The sequence below is a fragment of the Ammospiza caudacuta genome, chromosome 5 (assembly GCF_027887145.1).
Source record: "Ammospiza caudacuta isolate bAmmCau1 chromosome 5, bAmmCau1.pri, whole genome shotgun sequence".
NCBI lineage: Eukaryota > Metazoa > Chordata > Aves > Passeriformes > Passerellidae > Ammospiza > Ammospiza caudacuta.
The window spans coordinates 33426394-33445419 of record NC_080597.1 but is presented as its reverse complement, the minus strand read 5'-3'; the positions used below and the strand labels follow the sequence as shown (position 1 = coordinate 33445419).

At 39.7% G+C, this 19026-nt stretch overlaps 1 protein-coding gene and 1 non-coding gene across 2 annotated transcripts; one reads left to right on the top strand and one right to left on the bottom strand.

Annotated features, from left to right (window-relative positions):
* Positions 1-1920: 1920 nt before the first annotated feature.
* On the bottom strand, positions 1921-18143 carry LTA4H (leukotriene A4 hydrolase). Its single transcript, XM_058804930.1, has 19 exons — positions 17991-18143; positions 16885-17015; positions 14632-14752; positions 14101-14169; positions 12240-12344; positions 9904-9956; positions 9224-9296; positions 8767-8907; positions 8514-8537; positions 7571-7641; positions 7346-7457; positions 6279-6423; positions 6098-6201; positions 5677-5747; positions 5394-5448; positions 4477-4572; positions 3871-3953; positions 3056-3160; positions 1921-2743 (listed from the first exon to the last, which is right to left on the bottom strand). The coding sequence occupies exons 1-19, from the start codon at positions 18135-18137 to the stop codon at positions 2623-2625; spliced, it is 1827 nt and encodes a 608-aa protein (XP_058660913.1). The 5' UTR covers positions 18138-18143; the 3' UTR covers positions 1921-2622.
* A 269-nt stretch (positions 18144-18412) lies between these two features.
* TRNAD-GUC (transfer RNA aspartic acid (anticodon GUC)) lies at positions 18413-18484 on the top strand. Its single transcript has one exon. It is a non-coding gene; the product is annotated as a tRNA-Asp (tRNA).
* The last annotated feature ends 542 nt before the right edge of the window (positions 18485-19026 follow it).

The window sequence follows — 19026 nt, the reverse complement described above, 5'->3', positions numbered from 1 at the left end:
AGCAATACAGAAATGAAAAACCAGGAGCTGAAGCTTATGTACCAGGAATGGATAAATTGGACTAAGATGCAGTGCAACTGTTCTAAAAATGTAAGGGTTTAATAAGAGCTAACAGCTATTGCCCAGGAACAAATCACACTAACAAAAACTGAGGGGCAGGGCTGCAAGAGAGGCACCTTAGGAATACGGGTTGCTCATGACTGCTAGGACTGAAAGAAGATTCTATTACACTTTTACAGCTCTATCCAGAGCAGGATAAAAGCAGGTAGTAGAGGCAGCAAGCCTGCTTTAATCAGTCCCATGCTCAAGTTGAAAACATATTTTTTTATTGTAGGTAAGAAAAAGATTAATTAATTTCTACAACCTCTTCCCTTATGCTGGGGAAGATGTTACAAGAACAGTTATCAACAAACACTAGGCCACAGCTGCACACTATCAAGCCTGGTGCTGCTGTGTCATGCTTCCTTTGCAGGCAGATGCAAAGAGAAAAAGATATGGAGATAGCTGTTGAGATGGTTCCAAAAAAAAGTTCAGCAATAACCATGTACACACAGAATTTGAAAATACTTCTGGTTTTAAAGGCAAAATGGTAACAACTCACAGTCTATGCTTCCCACACTAGTGGTCCCAAACAAAGGGACTACCTAGGATTTAATTATTGTAGGGAATGTTATATTGGGATCCATCAGTCAGGGACACTGTCCCTGCAGAGCTACCTAGGACCATGCTAGAGAAAGCCACGCCTGACACAATTTTCTTTTTTCTGATTCTGAAGTCAGAAAGACTCAGCAAGAAACCAGGATTATCTGGCAGCAGGAACTCTAAGTGCCAAAGCACTGTATATGATACACGGGCTTTTACAACACAATGCAAATTACCCCAAAACTAGCGACAGAAGGCATTTATAAACCAAGGACAGTTTTCATTGCAATCTGATAACTCCAACCAGAGCCTGTTAACATCACATATCCCCTCCTGTGACCAGAGCTCATGCTCACATACAGAGCTGGGGGAAGGAGGAAGCAGGGAGACGTTTGGGGTGATGGAATTCATCTCCCCGAGTAACCCGGCTCTCCTAGAGATAGCTGAACACCTGCCTGCCCATGGGAAGCACTGAATGAATTCCTTGTTTGGCTTTGCTTGTGTGCAGCTTTTGCTTTATCTGTTAAACTGTCTTTATCTCAACCCATGAGTTTACTCACTTTTACTCTTTCAATTCTCTCCCCCATCCCATCCCATGAGGGAGAGAGTGAGTGGCTGTGTGGGGATTAGTCACTCCTGGGTTTAAACCACAAGCTGAAAGCTTATACGGATCAAAACTCTGAAGTAAATCAGCTGACAGGCTCCTCTCTCATCCTAAGTGCCAGATTTAAACCGAGCCTTTTGCCAGGATTATACTGCCACTCTTCTCCCCTGAACCAGCACTTTCTGGTTTTGTTCGTCACTCCTTGATATGGGTTATCCCTATGCCAACAGATATAATTTATGCAAACTGTTCTTATCAAACTCGCTGGAAGACTCAGCTTAGAGATGGCAGCATTTGCCACAGCATCATCCAAACCACTGCCTGGAACTGCTGCAATAAATACAGGAAAAACAGAAACATCTCTCCCATTGTTTTTGAACTTATCTCCAGTTGTTATATGAGCACGAGGGGTAGTGCCCAGAACCAGTTAAAAAATCCAAATATTAAAAGACTCAAACTGGGTAAGGAAAGACTTGGGCTTTAGCCCCCTCTACAATAATAAGTTTTGAAAATAAATCATGGGTTGAAAAAACATTTTGGTCTCCATTATCCTCTTGGACTCATAATAAAAATTTCTCCCACAAGAAAGAAAAATAAATAAAACAAAACTATTAAATCAAAACTTTTTGTACAGATCAATACACAGACAAGACGGACAAGTATGGAGTGAAAAGATTTATTTTTTATTCTTTAGGTACTTGAAGTTTCAACCACTGTGCTATGGAAAAGAATGCTGTGCACAAAGAGCCATACCATCCATCTATTAATTTTCCAAGTTCTTCAATTCTGTCACTGACAAATGACCACATCTCAGAACAGTTTTTGTGTATTCTAAAAATTGCCTGTAATCAAAACATTCTCTCAATTCCAGAGATGTAGCAATTTTGCTGCTTTAGTTGGAAATGCAAAATAGAAAGTGTAGTAGAATGGACTGCAAGCAACCTTGCTCCTGATGAATTACAGCAGTGCTAATTATCAAAGAGGAGGAACTGCCTTGCCCTTAATGGGACATGGCTGTGTCCAATGAGGATGGGTGTTATAAAAGAGTAGGTTAGCTGGTCAAGGGGGAGAGGCAGAGAGACAGAAAAGGAAGAGGTTTTTTTTGTTTTTTTTTTTTTGCTGGCCCTGCTGTTGGGGCCTGCTGCAGTCAGAGTCTGCAAGGGAAGCCTGCAGTCAGACTCTGGGAGTAGTTGGAGTCTGCTGGCAGTGCTATCTACTGCAACAGTACTGAACTTGATTTGGAAAATTAATTTTAAGTTGCAGAAGTACCAAAGCAGCAGAGCATTTTAGGGTATAATCAAGCACGCATATCAACAGTTTGGGCAATCAGTCTCTTCTTTCAGCAACACAAAATCTCAAAGAAATAAGTACACTTGTCACTGGTCCTGCTTCAAGTCTTTGCCCACAAGCATTGAAGTGACGGGGTGCATAGAGGCCCTATGCTCCAGAAACGTCTTGACAGCCAGATCCCGACTCTTGTCAAAACCATAAAGGTCCCTGTAAAAGAAGGAGTGGGGGGAGGCACCATTACAAAAATCCAGGCAAATAATACAACAGGGATTTTCCTAAGGTTTTACTTTTCCCTCAAAAGCCTTGCCTTAATGTGCATCCTGGCACTAAGCTCTTTTCTCTGCAAAAAAATGTCAGCAAGTGGAAAGTGCCTCTGAAGATAATCTTGTTCACAGTATACAGAGAATTCTGTGTTATGCCACTTCAACATGTACAATAAATGCATTTAAAGCATTATTCATCCCATTATACTAGAGATGTCAACAGCATGAGCTCCTGTGATTTGGAGATTAGTTTTACCTGAACAATGGTCGAGTAAACTTCATCCTGCCCTGATCTGTTGCCATTTTTAAAGCCAGAGGAATAGCTGCTTCCCACTTGGACCTGATACAGAGGCGCAGCCATCTGGAGGTGGGAGAAGAAGGTTGCACTTATAATTTCATTTGTGGAAGTGTGGTGGTTGGTTATCTAACGATTCTGTTCCCATAAATGCTTTGAGCACTGCTGTGTCATCATGGGAATGAGATTCCAGCTCAACATCAAATATTTAGTGTTTGACTAGCACATTACATACATCAGCTTTTTTGTACAACAGGAAAAGATTGCAGCCAAGTTCCTCCAAAGTGGAGGATTATTTTCTGCAGCTATGTATTTTTTATAATACAATAGTGTCCAGCTGCATCACTCAGAACTGAACTGTACAGCACTTGTTCCATTTGTCCAATGGATAAAACAACCAACCAACGAAATGAAATTGAAACCAGCTATTATTTTGCTTTAAAAAAAAAATTGATCTTGTTACAAGAAGTAGAAACCATACAATATGTTTAACCTTTGTTATCAGGTCATCAGGTTCCTTTGCTAGCATGCCAGATTAAAATAAAGAACAGCTTATCTGCTGTTCACTGAGTTCTTTTACTAGAAGACTGTATTTGCCCAATTCATGAATAACAGGATACCAAGCATGATGCCTGCACATGCATTAACAAAACCACAACAACAAAACCCCAAACCCTGCCCCAGTTCTCTAAAACAGGATGTCGTCTTAGGTGAAGCAGGACAACTTGTTTTATGAAAACATTTAATATTTTAGAAGTGCCCATACTAGAACAAACCTGAATCTTATTTCAGAGTTGTTTATAGCATTGAAGTTATATACTTCCTGCATGCGTTGGACATGTGACAATGGAAGAGGCTCCTGAAAAAGAAATTGCACAGTCAGAAGAAGCCAGAGGAAGACTTCAAGCCAGACATTTCAATAATAAACAGAGTAATTCAGGATGATTGGTGCTACAAAGAAACTCAAGTCCTACCAAGACAAATATTTTATTTGTTCCTTTTATCTTTCCAGTGTATGGAAAGGGGCAAGGAATAAATATTACCTAATTCCCACATTCTGTACTTTTGAAACATTCAAGACAAAGTATTTTTGTTCAATTTTATTTATAGCTTATTTGCTATAATGTTTGATACAGACCAATTCAAACACCTCAGGGTTTTGGTTTTAGCTTTCAATCCAAAACACTTTATGTGTTGTTCAGTAGCTGAAGAGCCAGACATAATAAGAGGGGCAAGGCTGAAGTTTTCAATAACTATGCATGGTAAAAGCAGATTAATTTAGCAAAACCTAAAGAAAAAAGTAGCTTAATTTCAAAGCATGTTAGAGCTTCTATGTCTGCTTTTGTGATACCAGAATCAAGTCATCCCAGGTGTGCATTTACCTCCAGAAGCAACAGTGCCAGGAACTCAATTAACTGATGAGATGACATTTCCTTCAGGTCTGCTGAGCTGAATGAGCCCAAATCACTTTCTTTTGCCTAAAAGAGAACAGTTACTTAATTTTTAATAGGTATTTCAAAATACAATCAGGTGTAATTTTCTGTTTTGATATCCACACTGTTGTGCCATTTCACTTAAATAAGATACCAATCTGTGCAATAAGGGGAAGGGAGGGACTTCAGCTGCTCTCTGATGTTTGTATTCTTCACTTATTTTCTCTCCACTGATCTTTTTATCCCCACTGCCTTTCTGTTAGTTAAGTGAAAAATCAAATCCTTTTTTATAAAAAATAACATTAAGGAAAAGAAAGTTAAAAGATAGGATGCAAGTACAGTGAAAAGCTACAGAGGCAACAAAAGCAGGGTGTGCTGAATTCTCTATTAGTTGTATGACTTTTATGCTTCAAACTAAGAGAAAATTATGTTGTACTAATTAATATACTTCATGTACCAGTTTTTGATGGGAAATACATACTAACCCCAGTATACCATAGAGGAACAACTGCTAATACAATATAATCAGTGATGTAGAGGTACCCTGGCATTTGTTTTTGAATTGAGCCATAATATCAGGGTTTAAAGAGTATTTTCCATTTGGTTACTACATATGTATAACAAGAAGTTGGCTCTGTGCCTTGTTAAAATATGGACTGCACTTCACAGACAGAAGTCACAGCTAATCCCCTGACTCAACATTGAACATCTAGTCTGGGAAATGCAAAATCCCTGGCAGCCATACTGTGACTATAAAAACACACACTCTCAACAAATGAGATTTTAGAAGAGAATGGCTCACTTTGTATAACAAAAAATACTAGCTTTTCAAAATAGAGACACTTCAGCATTCTTTAACCACTCACTTGGATCCATCTTTGGCTCAAAGCAATGCAAGCATTTGATAGTGTCGTATCATACCTGTCAAATATTAAAAACAAAGGTTCACATAATGGAATAACCACAGAATAAAAGACTGAAAACATTAACAGTGACTATTTTTACAGCTATATACACCTACATAGTACTAGGGCATTTTCCAATAAAACATAAGATTTTCACCCTGTTTACAAACAGCTTCATGACTTTTAGGACAATCACATGCAATCTGGAGAAGGAAAAGATGAACTACAGAAGAGTGCAGCTTACGTAGGCTTCACTGGTGGCATTCCTGGAGCATGAAACCATGAGTTCCAGTCAACTTTATCAAGAATATCTACCTACAAAGCAACATAAAATCTTATTAAATTTTAAATCTGATTTCAGAATTTTTTTTGAGAAAACGAAATCTAGTTTCAATCTTATTTGTTTTGATAACACTCCTCCAATTACCCAAAGAATCCTACAAAGATTACTTCAAAACAAAGCACTGCCCTCTACAAAAAGAAAAAAAAAAATAAAAGGCATCTTAATGCAAACCCATCTTCACAAGGTACCAGATTACATCATATTAAGTTCTTGAAATAAAGAAAAGAAATATAAAGAACTGGTATTTAAATAAGTTCTGACCTAAGTCAGAATTTCACATAATTAAAAAGTTTCAAGCAATCAGTTTTAAATGTTACCCAACCTTATCCTTGAAGTAGGAGTACAAGAACTTCTTCCAGTCCTCCGTTACAATGCTCTTATAAGCAAACGTCTGAACATAAGCCTTCAAGAAGCCAATGAAGACATCTAACAAAAAAGAAAACATTTTAGTGTTTGAAATTAAGGTGCAAAACAAAAACATATAAAATCTGACTAATGCTTACCTGGTCCTCCAAGGAGCTGTTCAAGGTAAAAAAGCAAAGCAAAGCCTTTCTCATATGGCACAGATGAATAGGCAACATCAGGATCTACTTCATCCAGGTTAATGACGAGGTTAGTTACAGGATTTTTATCTCCAAGAGTATTTATCTGTGTCAAAGACACAAGAACACATATCAGTCTAGGAAAACTGGTGCTCCTGCAGATCTGTACTAATTCTATTTATAAAGGTATAAACCATCCAAAACTGAGAGAGATTCATTTCAAAGCATTCTCTTTCTTTTTCTGAAGTTCTGAATCTTCACAAATCTTAAGTTACTAAAATTCAGAATCAACCACCCTGTGCTCCAGCTGTCTCAAAGCAGTTACTTACTATCATGTCTGTCATAACCATGAGCACCTATTAGTCTGGCTATATTTATCCCTTATTAACAAACTATTTGAATTACTTTGATTTGAACTACTATCATGTCTGTCATAACCATGAGCACCTATTAGTCTGGCTATATTTATCCCTTATTAACAAACTATTTGAATTACTTTGATTTGAACTATCATTAAGCCTTTGAATTTAAAATCTCTGTTGACATAAGGAGAAGTGCCAGCAAAACTTCAGCTCTGGATATGGGTAGAACAAATTTCAGGCTGCTCAGGAAACTAGTAAGACATCAGACTAGAAATCTGAAAACTAAAAACAAAACACAAAACTAAACAACTCTCTTAGACAGTAAGAAATCAGTTGTTTGCATGAGGCACTGGAAATTCTGATGGTCATGGCTGCAGATAATTTTGATTAACATTCAGCTGCTTACCAGTATGCTAACGGGTAATACTGCAATTTAGTCACAACCAGAACAACCAGAAGAGGCTGGAAAGATGTTTATCCTTACAGAAAAGCTTAAAACAATCCAAAAAGCTTTATGCAATCTGAGTATATGAAGCTATTCCCTTGGGTAGCAATCAAACACCTTGGAATCAAAGTTGTTCATCCTCTAATAAGAAAGCATTAGGAAAGCTGAGAAGACAAATTTTATTTGTGGGAAACACGTATGATGACTTGAAAAGTATTTACCGAGTTCTGCAGTTCTCGCCAACCTCCCAGGGCCTGGAAGTGCCTGAACTGCTCACCAAACAACCGGCCACCGATCCTGCGCTCCAGGTACACAGTGTGACCCTCATTCAGCCTGCAAACACACTGATGAAGTCAGCACTGGCAGGATGGTAAAATGAATTTAGCCAGTGTCTTGACAGATTAAATTTAAAATATGATTTGCACTGCATTGAACATCATACCCACCAAAAATGCTCCCATGTTTTGTTGGTTGCCAAGTTTCCTGTCCAGCTATGAGAGATTTCATGCGCAATAACCTAAAACACAAAAACAGATCCACCATGTAGACTCCTCTCGGAAAAAACATCAGATCCCAATAGAAAATACAAAATGTTGATGGGATCTCATTTGCTATGTTATGTTCACAAAGTCAGTTAGCATTCAGTTCTGTAGACCTATCCATATGAATTTTAAGCAGAGGATCAATGCTACCCTAGCTGACAGAAACAATTTTCAATGTCCAGCCTGCAAGCATAGAGCCATACTGATCAACAGCTTGGTGTAGGTAATTTGTTCATGAAATCACATTTCAGAATACAGAATACCAGGTGATGGACTAGTACTGCTTTCTCACCTAAGCAACTTCTGCTGTGGGAAAGCTAATGATGCATGATACATTAAAAAGTATCCATGTCAAATATTTCAGTATTCTTTGTTTAAGACAATATTTTTTTTTTTTAAGTTTAGCAGTACATCAGTCTAGTAAAAAGACATAGGCAATAAAATTGCATTCAGAGTAATCAACTTTGCAGAAAAAAAAGACACATAGAGGAAAAAGTTATCTCCTAACGATTTTGATGAGGCCAATTCAGTTGAGATTTTTAAGCATATCTGTATGCAGATGTTGTGGTTTAACAGGACAGGAAAAGAGTTATGGAGCAGCTAACCTCAGTCAGCCCCCTGTGTATACAGGCACCCATGTTACTTCCATCTGTTGGTTATACAAAATAGATGCTTTACAGAGTTTACTGAAAATTAACACTCACGTTTGTGAGAGTCCTTGACTTACTGCCTTAACTTTTAATTTCCCCAATGAAAAGAGATCAAGTTTTCAGGTATTTATTATAAAGGAATTCATATACATCTTCAAGTTGTGTTCTACTTGAAGAGATGAATAATTTTGACTTACATTTGATAGAGATCGATCACCTGCCTAAAAAGAAAAGGGAAAGACAAGTTAGTTGTTAGGTTCAAGTCAGCCTCAAAATGGATCACTTCATGCAATTTCTTGTATGATCCCTAACTCCAAAGGAGGCAGGAACATTTACAGGTCTTTCTAGGAAGAAGACTAATCTTCTTCCTAGATTTGTGCATTAATATCCATCACCTAATTGATATGCAAGCCCTAAGGAAAAGCTGACTTTTATTGCTGCTATACTCACCAGTAGCGTTGGAGTTACAAAAGTAAGACAAGGATTCTCCATACCACCATAAGGAAAAGAAGGTGGTAAGACTAACAAATCATACTGTCCCCACACATAAGGTCCTGCCAAATCTTCTGCTGTTTTCAGCATAGCTTCAGCCTGAAAAAAGAATTCACATTAGTTTCTAAGATGATTTTTGACTACAAACACTGAACAAATAATAAGCTTTTGATCCTATTTTTCATTCCCTTTCACCTTGACAAGTCCCACATGTAAAACAAGTATGGGACTGTATCAATATATATTTTCAGTACTAAGTTTGTACTACAATAGAATAATAGCATTTTGTGGGATGGGAGGAAGAGAAAGGAGAACTAAAAATGACCAAAACAGTGAACTGTAGTCTGTTTCTTTTCCAATACTACATGAAATAGTTATCTTACAACACTGTTTTTTGTTGTAGTTAATTACTCACCTCGGAAAATTCATAGGCTGATTTATCCACTAGTTCCTTTTCAGCCCACACCAGTGTCCTTGGGCCAATCTTTCTGTTGAAAGTAAAAAAAAATGCCAATAAGACAGTACGAACCAGAAGTAATTCTATGTGAAACTAATACAGACAGCATACGTGTGACTGTGCTCTTGAGTAACCCACATTGCAGGGGAAACTCATTAGAGAATCTGTGTCTGCTTTTCCTCTCCATTGCTGAAGCAAAGGCTTAGAAAACAAAACAAACAACATGCATGCATTATTCAGCACAAAGGAACAGGAAAACCACTTACAGATTTTTAAACACTATCAAGCCCTAATATAAAAATATTATTGTGGCCTAGATTAACACAACCTTTTGCCAATGAGAAATGAGGCTGAAGCAATACTTTTCTGCCTTTGACAGAAAAGGTTTATCTGTTAACAGACAAGGCTTATCTGTTAACTAGGAAAGAAGATCTATTCCCTGTGCTAAATTTTAACCACAAAGGGCTTTTTCAGGTCCCAACTCTTTATGCTGTTTCTCTAATTTACAGTACAAGTAAAAATTATCCAAGAGCCAATCAACATACATGCACTTTGATACAAATACACAGGTTAACTGAATCTATAAGATCCTTTAAATTGAGGTTATTGATATTTATACATTGTACAGATTCACTCACCTACTTTCTAAGGCTCCAACCACTAAAGCAAACAAATAGCAAGGTATGGGAACCTAGTGGAGAACATAAGAAAAATAAAGAAATCTTATTTGTAATGTCAGTTATCAGACATCAGAAGAAGAATAAAAGTATATAAATAAAGAAGTATTCCTCCAGAGTTTCCTGCCTTAAAGGCAGGCCCTGTTTTTTCAAAAACATTGTTCTTTCCTCCTGAATGATACTCCTTTATCTACAGGATGTACTTGCTTCATGGGTGTTTCAGGCAAAACCCACAAAACTGTAAGTATCATCTCTGTTTGAAAAAATCTGCATACAAAATTCCTGCTGGTTTGGATTCTCTTCAAAAGCAAGTCAGTTTTCCATATTCATTTCAGTTCCATTAAATTTCATGGAAGGAGAAGTCAAGAGATACTGCTCAGATAAAGGGCAGTTTTATCACACAGAAGGATGCAAGAAGAGCTTTAATGAAGTAAACAAGAATATTTATGGATATAAATATATTAAAGACAAAAGGTTCAGGAAAAATCAAAATGTATATATTTGATTTCCATGTTTGGAATTAAAAAAAACTCTAAATATTTTTTATTTCAATGAAAAAAACTCCCAACTCTTTATAGAGTTCTTTATAGAGAACTGCTTTCTCCAAGTGCTCTGGAAAGAAAAGAGGATCATACAGCCACCCCTGTAAAAGTTTCACTTCATCTGAATTTAAACAATGTTAAGTAAGTAAGACTTTAAATCATACTTAGCTGGAGACACAATTTCAGAAAATGTTATTCTACTATTATCCACAAACCATTTAAATATTGTTTATTAAAATACCCATATCATCATCTGTGTTTTAATTTTACCTATTAACCCACAGAACATATTATTGAAAAGAACAAAGTCCCTTGACTTATGTTATAGATGAGTTAAGAAAAAACTATTAATACACCTCCACATTTTGACACCCAACTTGCTAATTTGACATTTTGAAATTCAAATGTCAATGACTGTTGGGTTGTAAACCTGTTTTTACAGAGGTTGCTCTCCACTACCCTTCTTTCCAGCCTGGCTATGCAGGAGCATAAAAAGTAGTTTTAGGTAAGGCTCAGCACATATACATATGCAAGAGCTTGACACTTTCGCCTTTTTCATCTGAGGAAACAGACGCCTAACAAATCACTGTCAGCGTCAGGCGATGTGTGTGTCCTTTTTCATGTCTTCTTTCATTTTGTGCTTAATGTGGGTTTTTTTTTTTAAGAAAAGCATGTTCTTTTAAAAAAAATAAAGGTTTCTGTATGAGAAAGTGTAGCATAATTTCAATTACACTAAATGTTATTTCTTGTATAGGTCTATCATACTTATCAACAGTGTATTCCTAGATAACATTAATCTCTGGATTACACAAACATAGAAGTCTTCTGTACTCGACTGAGAGTGGCAAATGTTTTGGCTCCACAGAGAGGGCAGGGCACTGCCTACTGATGAGCTCACAGATAAGGGAACTCTTTTTTTCCCCTCTCTCAGGTTTCATGCAGCAGCCAAATCAAACCCGACAGCTGCTGCAGCTCAGAGTACTCTGACCCCCTCCTCTCCTCCAGTCACATCAGCCCATTCCTCCTTGCAGTTATTCAGCGTCAACAGCCCAGATCTTACGTTAATTTTATCTGCTTGTTCAGCAAAATGAAGTGGGCTCGCCAGAAGAGCTCATAAACACCAGAACCCAAAAAACTGAGAACAAAAATGCCAGGAGAGTAAATCATGACTGCTGCTTTATGAGCAGTGGAATTGTTAGACTAGCTGCACCACTTACTAAAACTTCCAGAGAACAGTAATTGGCTGGAGATACTTTCTTTCCATAAAAACCAAAGTTTTCACATTCAAAAAAATTTTAAAATTTGTTGTTAGAATTCGCCTAACTTCAAGCTAAAATTTCGTTCTGATGCTGAGTTTCACTGCTTAGATGTTGGTGAGCTTAAAATTTGCAGGGTCTGTTTTCCAAAGCTTCCTCACATATTATTTGCATCTGCACTATTTTCTAAAAATCAGTGCAGACAGAAAGGGCTGTGACAGAACTAGTTTTGAGTATTGAAACATTTTCAAAACTCTAATTTGGCTTTTCTGGGAATGGTTTTCTGGGAATGCCAAAAAAGACCAGTAAACAGCACCAGCACTTACTGGTTGTCTTCTCAGAGCTGGAGTTCCATAATGCCTCCCATTTCTGGAGTGGCAAAACCCCACGTGAGTCACGAGATTTCTCCATGAGCTCAAAACCATGCCTGAGGCAGCTGTGAGCTGCACAGGTCAGCAGTAACACCTCGTGCAGCCCTTGCCCAGCACGGAGCACTTACGTTCTGGCTGAAGCGGTAAACCTTGTGCGCGCTGTCCTCTGGGTCGGGCGCCTCCCCGTCGCGGTTGGCGCTCATCAGAGCCACCAGCTCCTTCGGCACGGAAATCTGAAAGGGCCCCCAAGCACATTGCTCCAGATTGCAAGGCAAGATGTATTCTATTACCATCTGTATGGCAGCTGTCTTTTGTCAAGTGGGCAGTTTGCCTTATCTCTCTCTCTGAGCGACCACAAACACTCCTCCCTCAGGAGGGGAAATTGCTGATAACAGACTATTGAATGTCACTGCATGACTGATGAGAACTACAACATCCCATTGTGAGATGCTCCAGCCAGAGGGGGGAGCCAAGCATTGCTACCCAGATATAATCCTGAGGTTCTTAAACACCAGCACGGCTTCTCCACTGGATTCCCCAGAGGAACAGCAGCTGCCTTTTCTTCCACTGGATCTTCAGAAGAAAAATACACCCTTTTCTAAAGGATCCCCTGCTCCAACAGAACCACACCTGACACTCCAGGAGAACTGCAGACACATTTCCAATTGGACTGCTACCAACACCCTGACTAACAGGGTGTCAGGTTGAGTTCTGACTCTGTCAGTTTTTGTGTACTGCATTGTCTATTTTATTATCCCTATTAAAAAACTGTTATTTCCTGCTTCCATATTTTTTTGCCTGAGAGCCCCTTAATTTAAAATTTATAGCAATTCAGAGGGGTGGGGAGGGTTTATGTTCTCCATTTCAGGGGCTCCTGCCTTCCTTAGCAGACTCCTGTCTTTCAAAACCAAGACACATAAACAACTCAGCTGGCACCCAGCATTACACTCCACACTACAAGCAGCTGATAGCAAAAAGCAGCCTAGATCTATTCTGTTGTTAGGTCATCTCTGTCAAGTAGAACACAAGGCATATGGAAAAGGTTGTCACAAAGACAGGCAATATTGAATTAATCAGAGGAGTACCTTCAACAGAAGTTAAAAGGCTCACTTGTTTCAGACAACTGAATTGTAATGTCACAGTGCACATCTATCCTCCTTTTTGCTTCCTTAAAACTGTTTACACCAGGACTGTCACAGAGACATTTTATGGAAAATCCTTTCCTCAGGATTTTTTCTTATGAGCAGCTGAGAGGCCTCAGAAACAAAATGTAAACAGTGATTATCTGCTGCTGTGGAAAGCAACAGGTGCATCTTTGATTAGTCTCATGTGGTCATTTCTAATTAATGGCCAATCATAGTCCAGCTGTCTTGGACTGTCTTGGTCAGTCACAAGATTTTATCATCATTCCATTATTTTTCTATTCCTTGCAAGCCTTCTGATGAAATCCTTTCCTCTATTCTTTTAGTATAGTTTTAATATAATATATATCATAAAATAATAAATCAAGCCAATCAAGCCTTCCAAAACATGGAGTCAACATTCTCATCTCTTCTCTCCTCCTGGGACCCCTGTGAACACCACCACACAGGACTGCAAATATCCCCTAGCTATATATCAGAATATATTACTTAAAGCATACATGAGAGCCTGTTCAAGTGTTTTTTACTTCACAGCACTCTTTGCTGTCTTACTGTCAGCATTTCCTGATTTTAGAGCATCTTTCTTTCTTACTACTGCATTTTTACTTCCTTTTGCAAATGGATACATACCAATGAAAAAAGAGTTGATATATACAAAGAGGAAATGGCAAAGTTAGAGAACTGCCACAGGGAAGATCAGCTCTTTCCTCTCACATTAAGGTGAAGGTCAATATTTTGGTTTTATATCAGGCCACATGCTGGCTGCTACCAAAAAGCCCTGCCCAATATAAATTCACCCATTGCAGCAGTTGTCTTCAGTTAAGACACATGACTTAGGTTCACCTACCTCTGCATAGTAGGTTAGTTTGACAGCAGGCGTGTCTTGGCATGGAAAAATGGCTCTGCAGTGGATAGCCTAGAGAGGGAAAAAGGAAAAGAAGATAAAACAGAAGTGTCTTTCTAATGCAGAGGACTAGAAATAAATAAATTAATACACTATATGCAAGTCTACACAGCTCCTCCAGAGAATTCATTATCTATAATCCAGTACTTCTATCACTTAGAGCTTACAGGCCTCGTAAAAGGAGCAATACTAGGTAAGGCAGATCAATAGACACAAGTATTGCTTGTAAAGGACCATTTGCTCTTTAACAAGGATACTGGAATGGGTAAAGCACTTCCAGAATTACCAAACTGTAAACATATAATAAAATCTTAACAACATCCTGACTTTAAGTGTTTTCCTTTAGGACCTTTGACACACAGCTAGGAGTTACAGGCTACCGCTCTTCCCTTTTCTAGCCTTTCTCTGCAGTTCATTAGAAACCAAGGGAAATTACAGTGGTATGTCAAGAAGTTTGGAAAAAATGAACTCAACCTGGCACTGGCTGAAGAGAAATGGGTGTTTCTTTCCAGAAGTTTGCTCTGGAGTAAACCACTGGAGAGCTGAAGATTGTGGAGAGCTTTCAAAAGAGATTTCAACAATTGCTTCTTGTCCCCTGTATAATAAAGAACACAGACTGTTTTGACACAAATCCTGATCACACTGAAATTCCTCTGCAAAGATGTCTGAAAAACAGGTCTGCAGCACTGTCTCAAAGCATTAAAAATGAGAACAAGTATCATATTAAAAAGCAATAATTCTCTTTCAATTATGGTATTAAAAATGGCTAGCTGATTTCATTTTTTTACATCCCAAGGCACTTTCATTATTGTCTTTATGAACCAGAAACTTTTCCTCTTCAAGGAGAGCACAGACCTTTTCTTTAAACTATTTGGGCCAGCTACATGAATATAGTTTTGTCACAGCTAAGTAACTTTGTACATCTAAGTGTAAAAAACCCTCTGCAATACACAAAGAAAAAAGTGCAAAACCCTGCATAAGAAGATACATGACTTAATAACATAGAATAAGTATCCTGTACATAAAATTTTAGATTTTTGTGTCTGACATTAATGTTCTGTAAGTATCATCCTTAAGAAGAAAATAACAGCCTGAAAATTATCAGTAATTACAGAATCAATTCCTATTAACAGTAGGGGTTAACAAGAAAAAGAAATCATGTTCAGATTTTATTCAGGGTTTCAGAACTGGTGTCAAGTAAAAACTAACAGTTATGTGTAAGACAGGTATCAGTTTGCTAATGAGAGAACACACACCAACCTGACACTTTCATACTCTTCTTTATTAAAAATGTATCTTAACCATCACTGACACCCAAAGCACATGGAAGCACTTGCTTCTGTTCTCAGAAAGTTCCAGATTATACATGCAACTCTTGGAATAAACAATCCAGCCATAAATCAGAACAAACTTCAGCTAATCAGAGGAGTTGGACACTAGATAAGCTGACCAGGTGTACTCATCTGGATTATAACCAGTATTCCAAAGTACATATTAGACAAGAAAAGAGAAAATAACTGGTATTACCATAAGGCACTTTGCTTTCTGATCAATCAGACTTCCAGCTGTAACTGCCACCCTTTCCTATTGCTGTTTTATTGATAGTTACATGAGGGACTATGTCTCACACTAGATTGTGAATTCTTGTGGTCACACCTCACACCTCCTTCTTGTTTTTTCTTACCAGGAAATTCAGCATTTAAAAAAAAAGGCAGCTGAAAGTCAAATAAAAGAAACAGGCTTATATGTCTGATGTGGCCTGTTTGCTCAAGTACTTAATTTTCAATTATTTGAAATACTTAATGTTCAATTTCGTAAGAAACCAGAAGTGTTTCTCCAGAAGGGACAACTATTTTCTGACATTCCTTTCTCTTCCTCATTATTTGTATTTCTTAACTGCACTAATTCACAGTTCAACATTAAAAAGAAAAAAACTTGGAAACCAGACTAAACTGAAAGGGTTTTTAGAGGTAGCAACGAGTCGTAAAAACCACACAATAATAAGTAAGAAGCAACTTGATATTCAAGTGTATTCAAACAAGGGAACTTCCTTATACAATCACAGCTTTCAGTTTTGGCACCATGGAGGACTGAGATACCACTGAGTTACAGCATACAAAGCAAACTGCCAAAAAACATATTGTAATTTGGCAACAGCTTTTTAATTCATGCACCTTAAGAGGCAGACCACGGTTAGTTCACTCTCCATCATGCTGCCAAAACTCAAGTTCCAGCTTTCAGGGACTTGGACTTAGCATAGCAAACAAAATAAAACTTTGATTATTTGAAAACATGCCCTTATCTAATCATAGTGGTAACCTGAGGTTCTACAGAACTGCAGAACCAACTGCATAAAAGAAGATCCAACGGGGTTGCTGCTCCTAGGGCTCCACACTGTAACAATTCTGAACCAGGCAAGCAGAAACAGTATTACTGATGAGAAGCACTGGGAAAATTGAGATACATTTCACATCATTTTGCTACTCAGTTTAGTAAGTAATTTTGTACATGATCCAAGGTCTGGGGACAGGTACAAACACTCAGAAAGTTTTCACTAATGAAAGCCAAATATGACATTAATCTACAAGATCATACCAAACAAATGCAATACCCTGATTCTAATTTATAAGTCCCTTTGCAAGCTTTACTTAATAATCCTACAGGCAGACAAGCAGCTTATACAGTGCATTTTCAAAACCACCTAGAGGAGCAGGCAAAAGTGTGTACCTTCTTAGTTCATTTGGAAACGTGATTTCTAGAGGGGTCCCCTTGAAACTGTGCTTTTCTCCAAAAGCAAATTGTGCATCCTGTCCATTTACAGTCACTTTAAACACCTGTACGTCTTTTGTATCCAGGACCTGTGATAAAGAACATATTGCATACCAGTTAAATAGCATAAAATAATAAATGCAGCACTATGAAATCTTAAACACAAGTCCCTCTGAAGGAAAAAGCATTTTCTAAGTAAAACCAGAAAAGCTGACTAACTGCATTGACCACCAGGAACCAGCATTTTAAGAGAGCAGCACTGAACTGGGAAAGCTGTAGGGAAAAGAGAAAGAAAACCAACTTCTGACTATAGAAGTGAGTTTATCAAGAAAAACCACACAGGTAACCACTCCACAGTACTGCTATGAAGTGAGGAGAACGGTATAAAAGCCCCTGCTAAGGCTTCAGTCCTGGAACACGCCACTGCCCATCCAGACCTTCATGCAATGGAAGGTGAATCGAATAGTGCAGCACTCATTTTTAGCACGAACGAGGCGTTACACTTTATTACTAATAGGACTGGTCTTTTACCCTACAAAAATAAGCTCCAGCCACAAAAGAATTTTATGGAGTCAGCATGAGAAAAGCCCCGAACTTCGAATATAATGCGAAGTTTAAGAGGTTCACATGCCTATATGGAGAGGTAACAGAGAAAGCAGCTGGCATAACGAAACACACAGGCGAAAAAGCCTAAATCTAGATTTCCAGTGATTTATTCCCATCTTTTCGGCAGCATGCTCTTCGCCGCTTTAAAGGGAAGAGCCAGCCTCGCCCTTCCCTTGCGCACCGCGCCGGCTCTGGGGGGCTAAGCGGAACCGGGGGCTGCGAGGCGCTGTCAGCCTCCAGCCGAGCAGCAGCCAGGGGCGGCGGGTCCGGGGAGGGCCAAGCGGCGGCAGGGAAGGAAGGAAAGGAAGGACCGGGACGACGGCCGAGGGAAAGACGGGGGAGCGGGAAGGACGGGGGAGCGGGAAGGACGGGGGAGCGGGAAGGCGGCACCGGCGCGGGCTCCGAGCTCGCCCCTCACGGTCCGCGGGTCCCCTCGCGCCCCCCGCCCCCGCCGTTACCAGGCAGCGCAGCGCCTCGCGCTCCGCGCGCGCGGTGAGGGCGGCCGTGCCCCGCAGCACCCGCGCGCCGAAGTCCGCGCGGCAGCGCAGGTGGAGGTGCCGCGTGAGGCAGCACGCGGGGGACGCGAAGGAGCTCGGGTCCGCCATCGCTCGCGCGCCGTCTGCCCGCCCTGCCCGGCCGTGCCAACCCGTGCAGCACTGAGCCCGCCGCGGAGACCGGAGGGGAGGCCCCTGGGAGGTGTAGTGCCGCCCTCCGCGCGGAGAGGGCGGGGGAACGGCGTGAGAACTACAAAACCCACAATGCATTGCGAGGGCAAAGATGCGGAGGAGCCCTACAGAACTGAACAGCATGATTGGCTCTCGCAGAATGTGAGAGATCAAACAGAATATGAGCTCTACTGGAGAAGCAAACGCTGTGCCATTCCTCGTTAGTATAGTGGTAAGTATCCCCGCCTGTCACGCGGGAGACCGGGGTTCGATTCCCCGACGGGGAGGTGCGAAATGTTTTTTTCTCTACTTGCCTTAAATGTAAAGGCAAAATCATTTTGGGAAATAAAAGCTGTTCCCAGACAGCTGTAGTAAAACCGTTCCGACTCTGAAAGAGGGAGAACAGAGCAAAACCTATCCGGATCTGGCTGCCTACCTGCTCCAGGGCTGAGGTAGTCAGAGTTTCACAAGATCAGCTGCAGAACTGAGAGCAGGCACAGGAAAAGTATTTTCATATTTTAGTGGCTCAAACAGCTGAACAAAAGAGTTAAACCTTTCAAAAACATTTACCCTTTTTCTTAAACTGGAAAAAACCTGACTCACCCTCACCTGAGTCAGAAACAATGGGAAGGGGACAAGTCAAACAGGCACAGAAGAGGGAACGTGGAAGACCAGAGGCCATGACCTGGCTTGCAGTAACACAGCCTGGCATTTTTGTCCTTAAAGTGAGAATTTCAGCCATTGGAAAGCCCTGAGGCTTCACTGCCCAGAGCACACTTATGTGCACCAGCTAAGAGCAGTTTGCAGAACATCTGTGAGACTCCAGCAT

Excerpts from the sequence above, each read along its gene's own strand:
- LTA4H (XM_058804930.1), bottom strand. The coding sequence starts at position 18,137 with ATGGCGGACCCGAGCTCCTTCGCGTCCCCCGCGTGCTGCCTCACGCGG. Across the intron at positions 9,297-9,903 it reads GTTGGAGCCTTAGAAAGTAG|AAAGATTGGCCCAAGGACAC; the intron begins GTGAGTGAATCT and ends TACTTTCAACAG. Across the intron at positions 3,161-3,870 it reads AACTCTGAAATAAGATTCAG|ATGGCTGCGCCTCTGTATCA; the intron begins GTTTGTTCTAGT and ends TCCCACCTCCAG.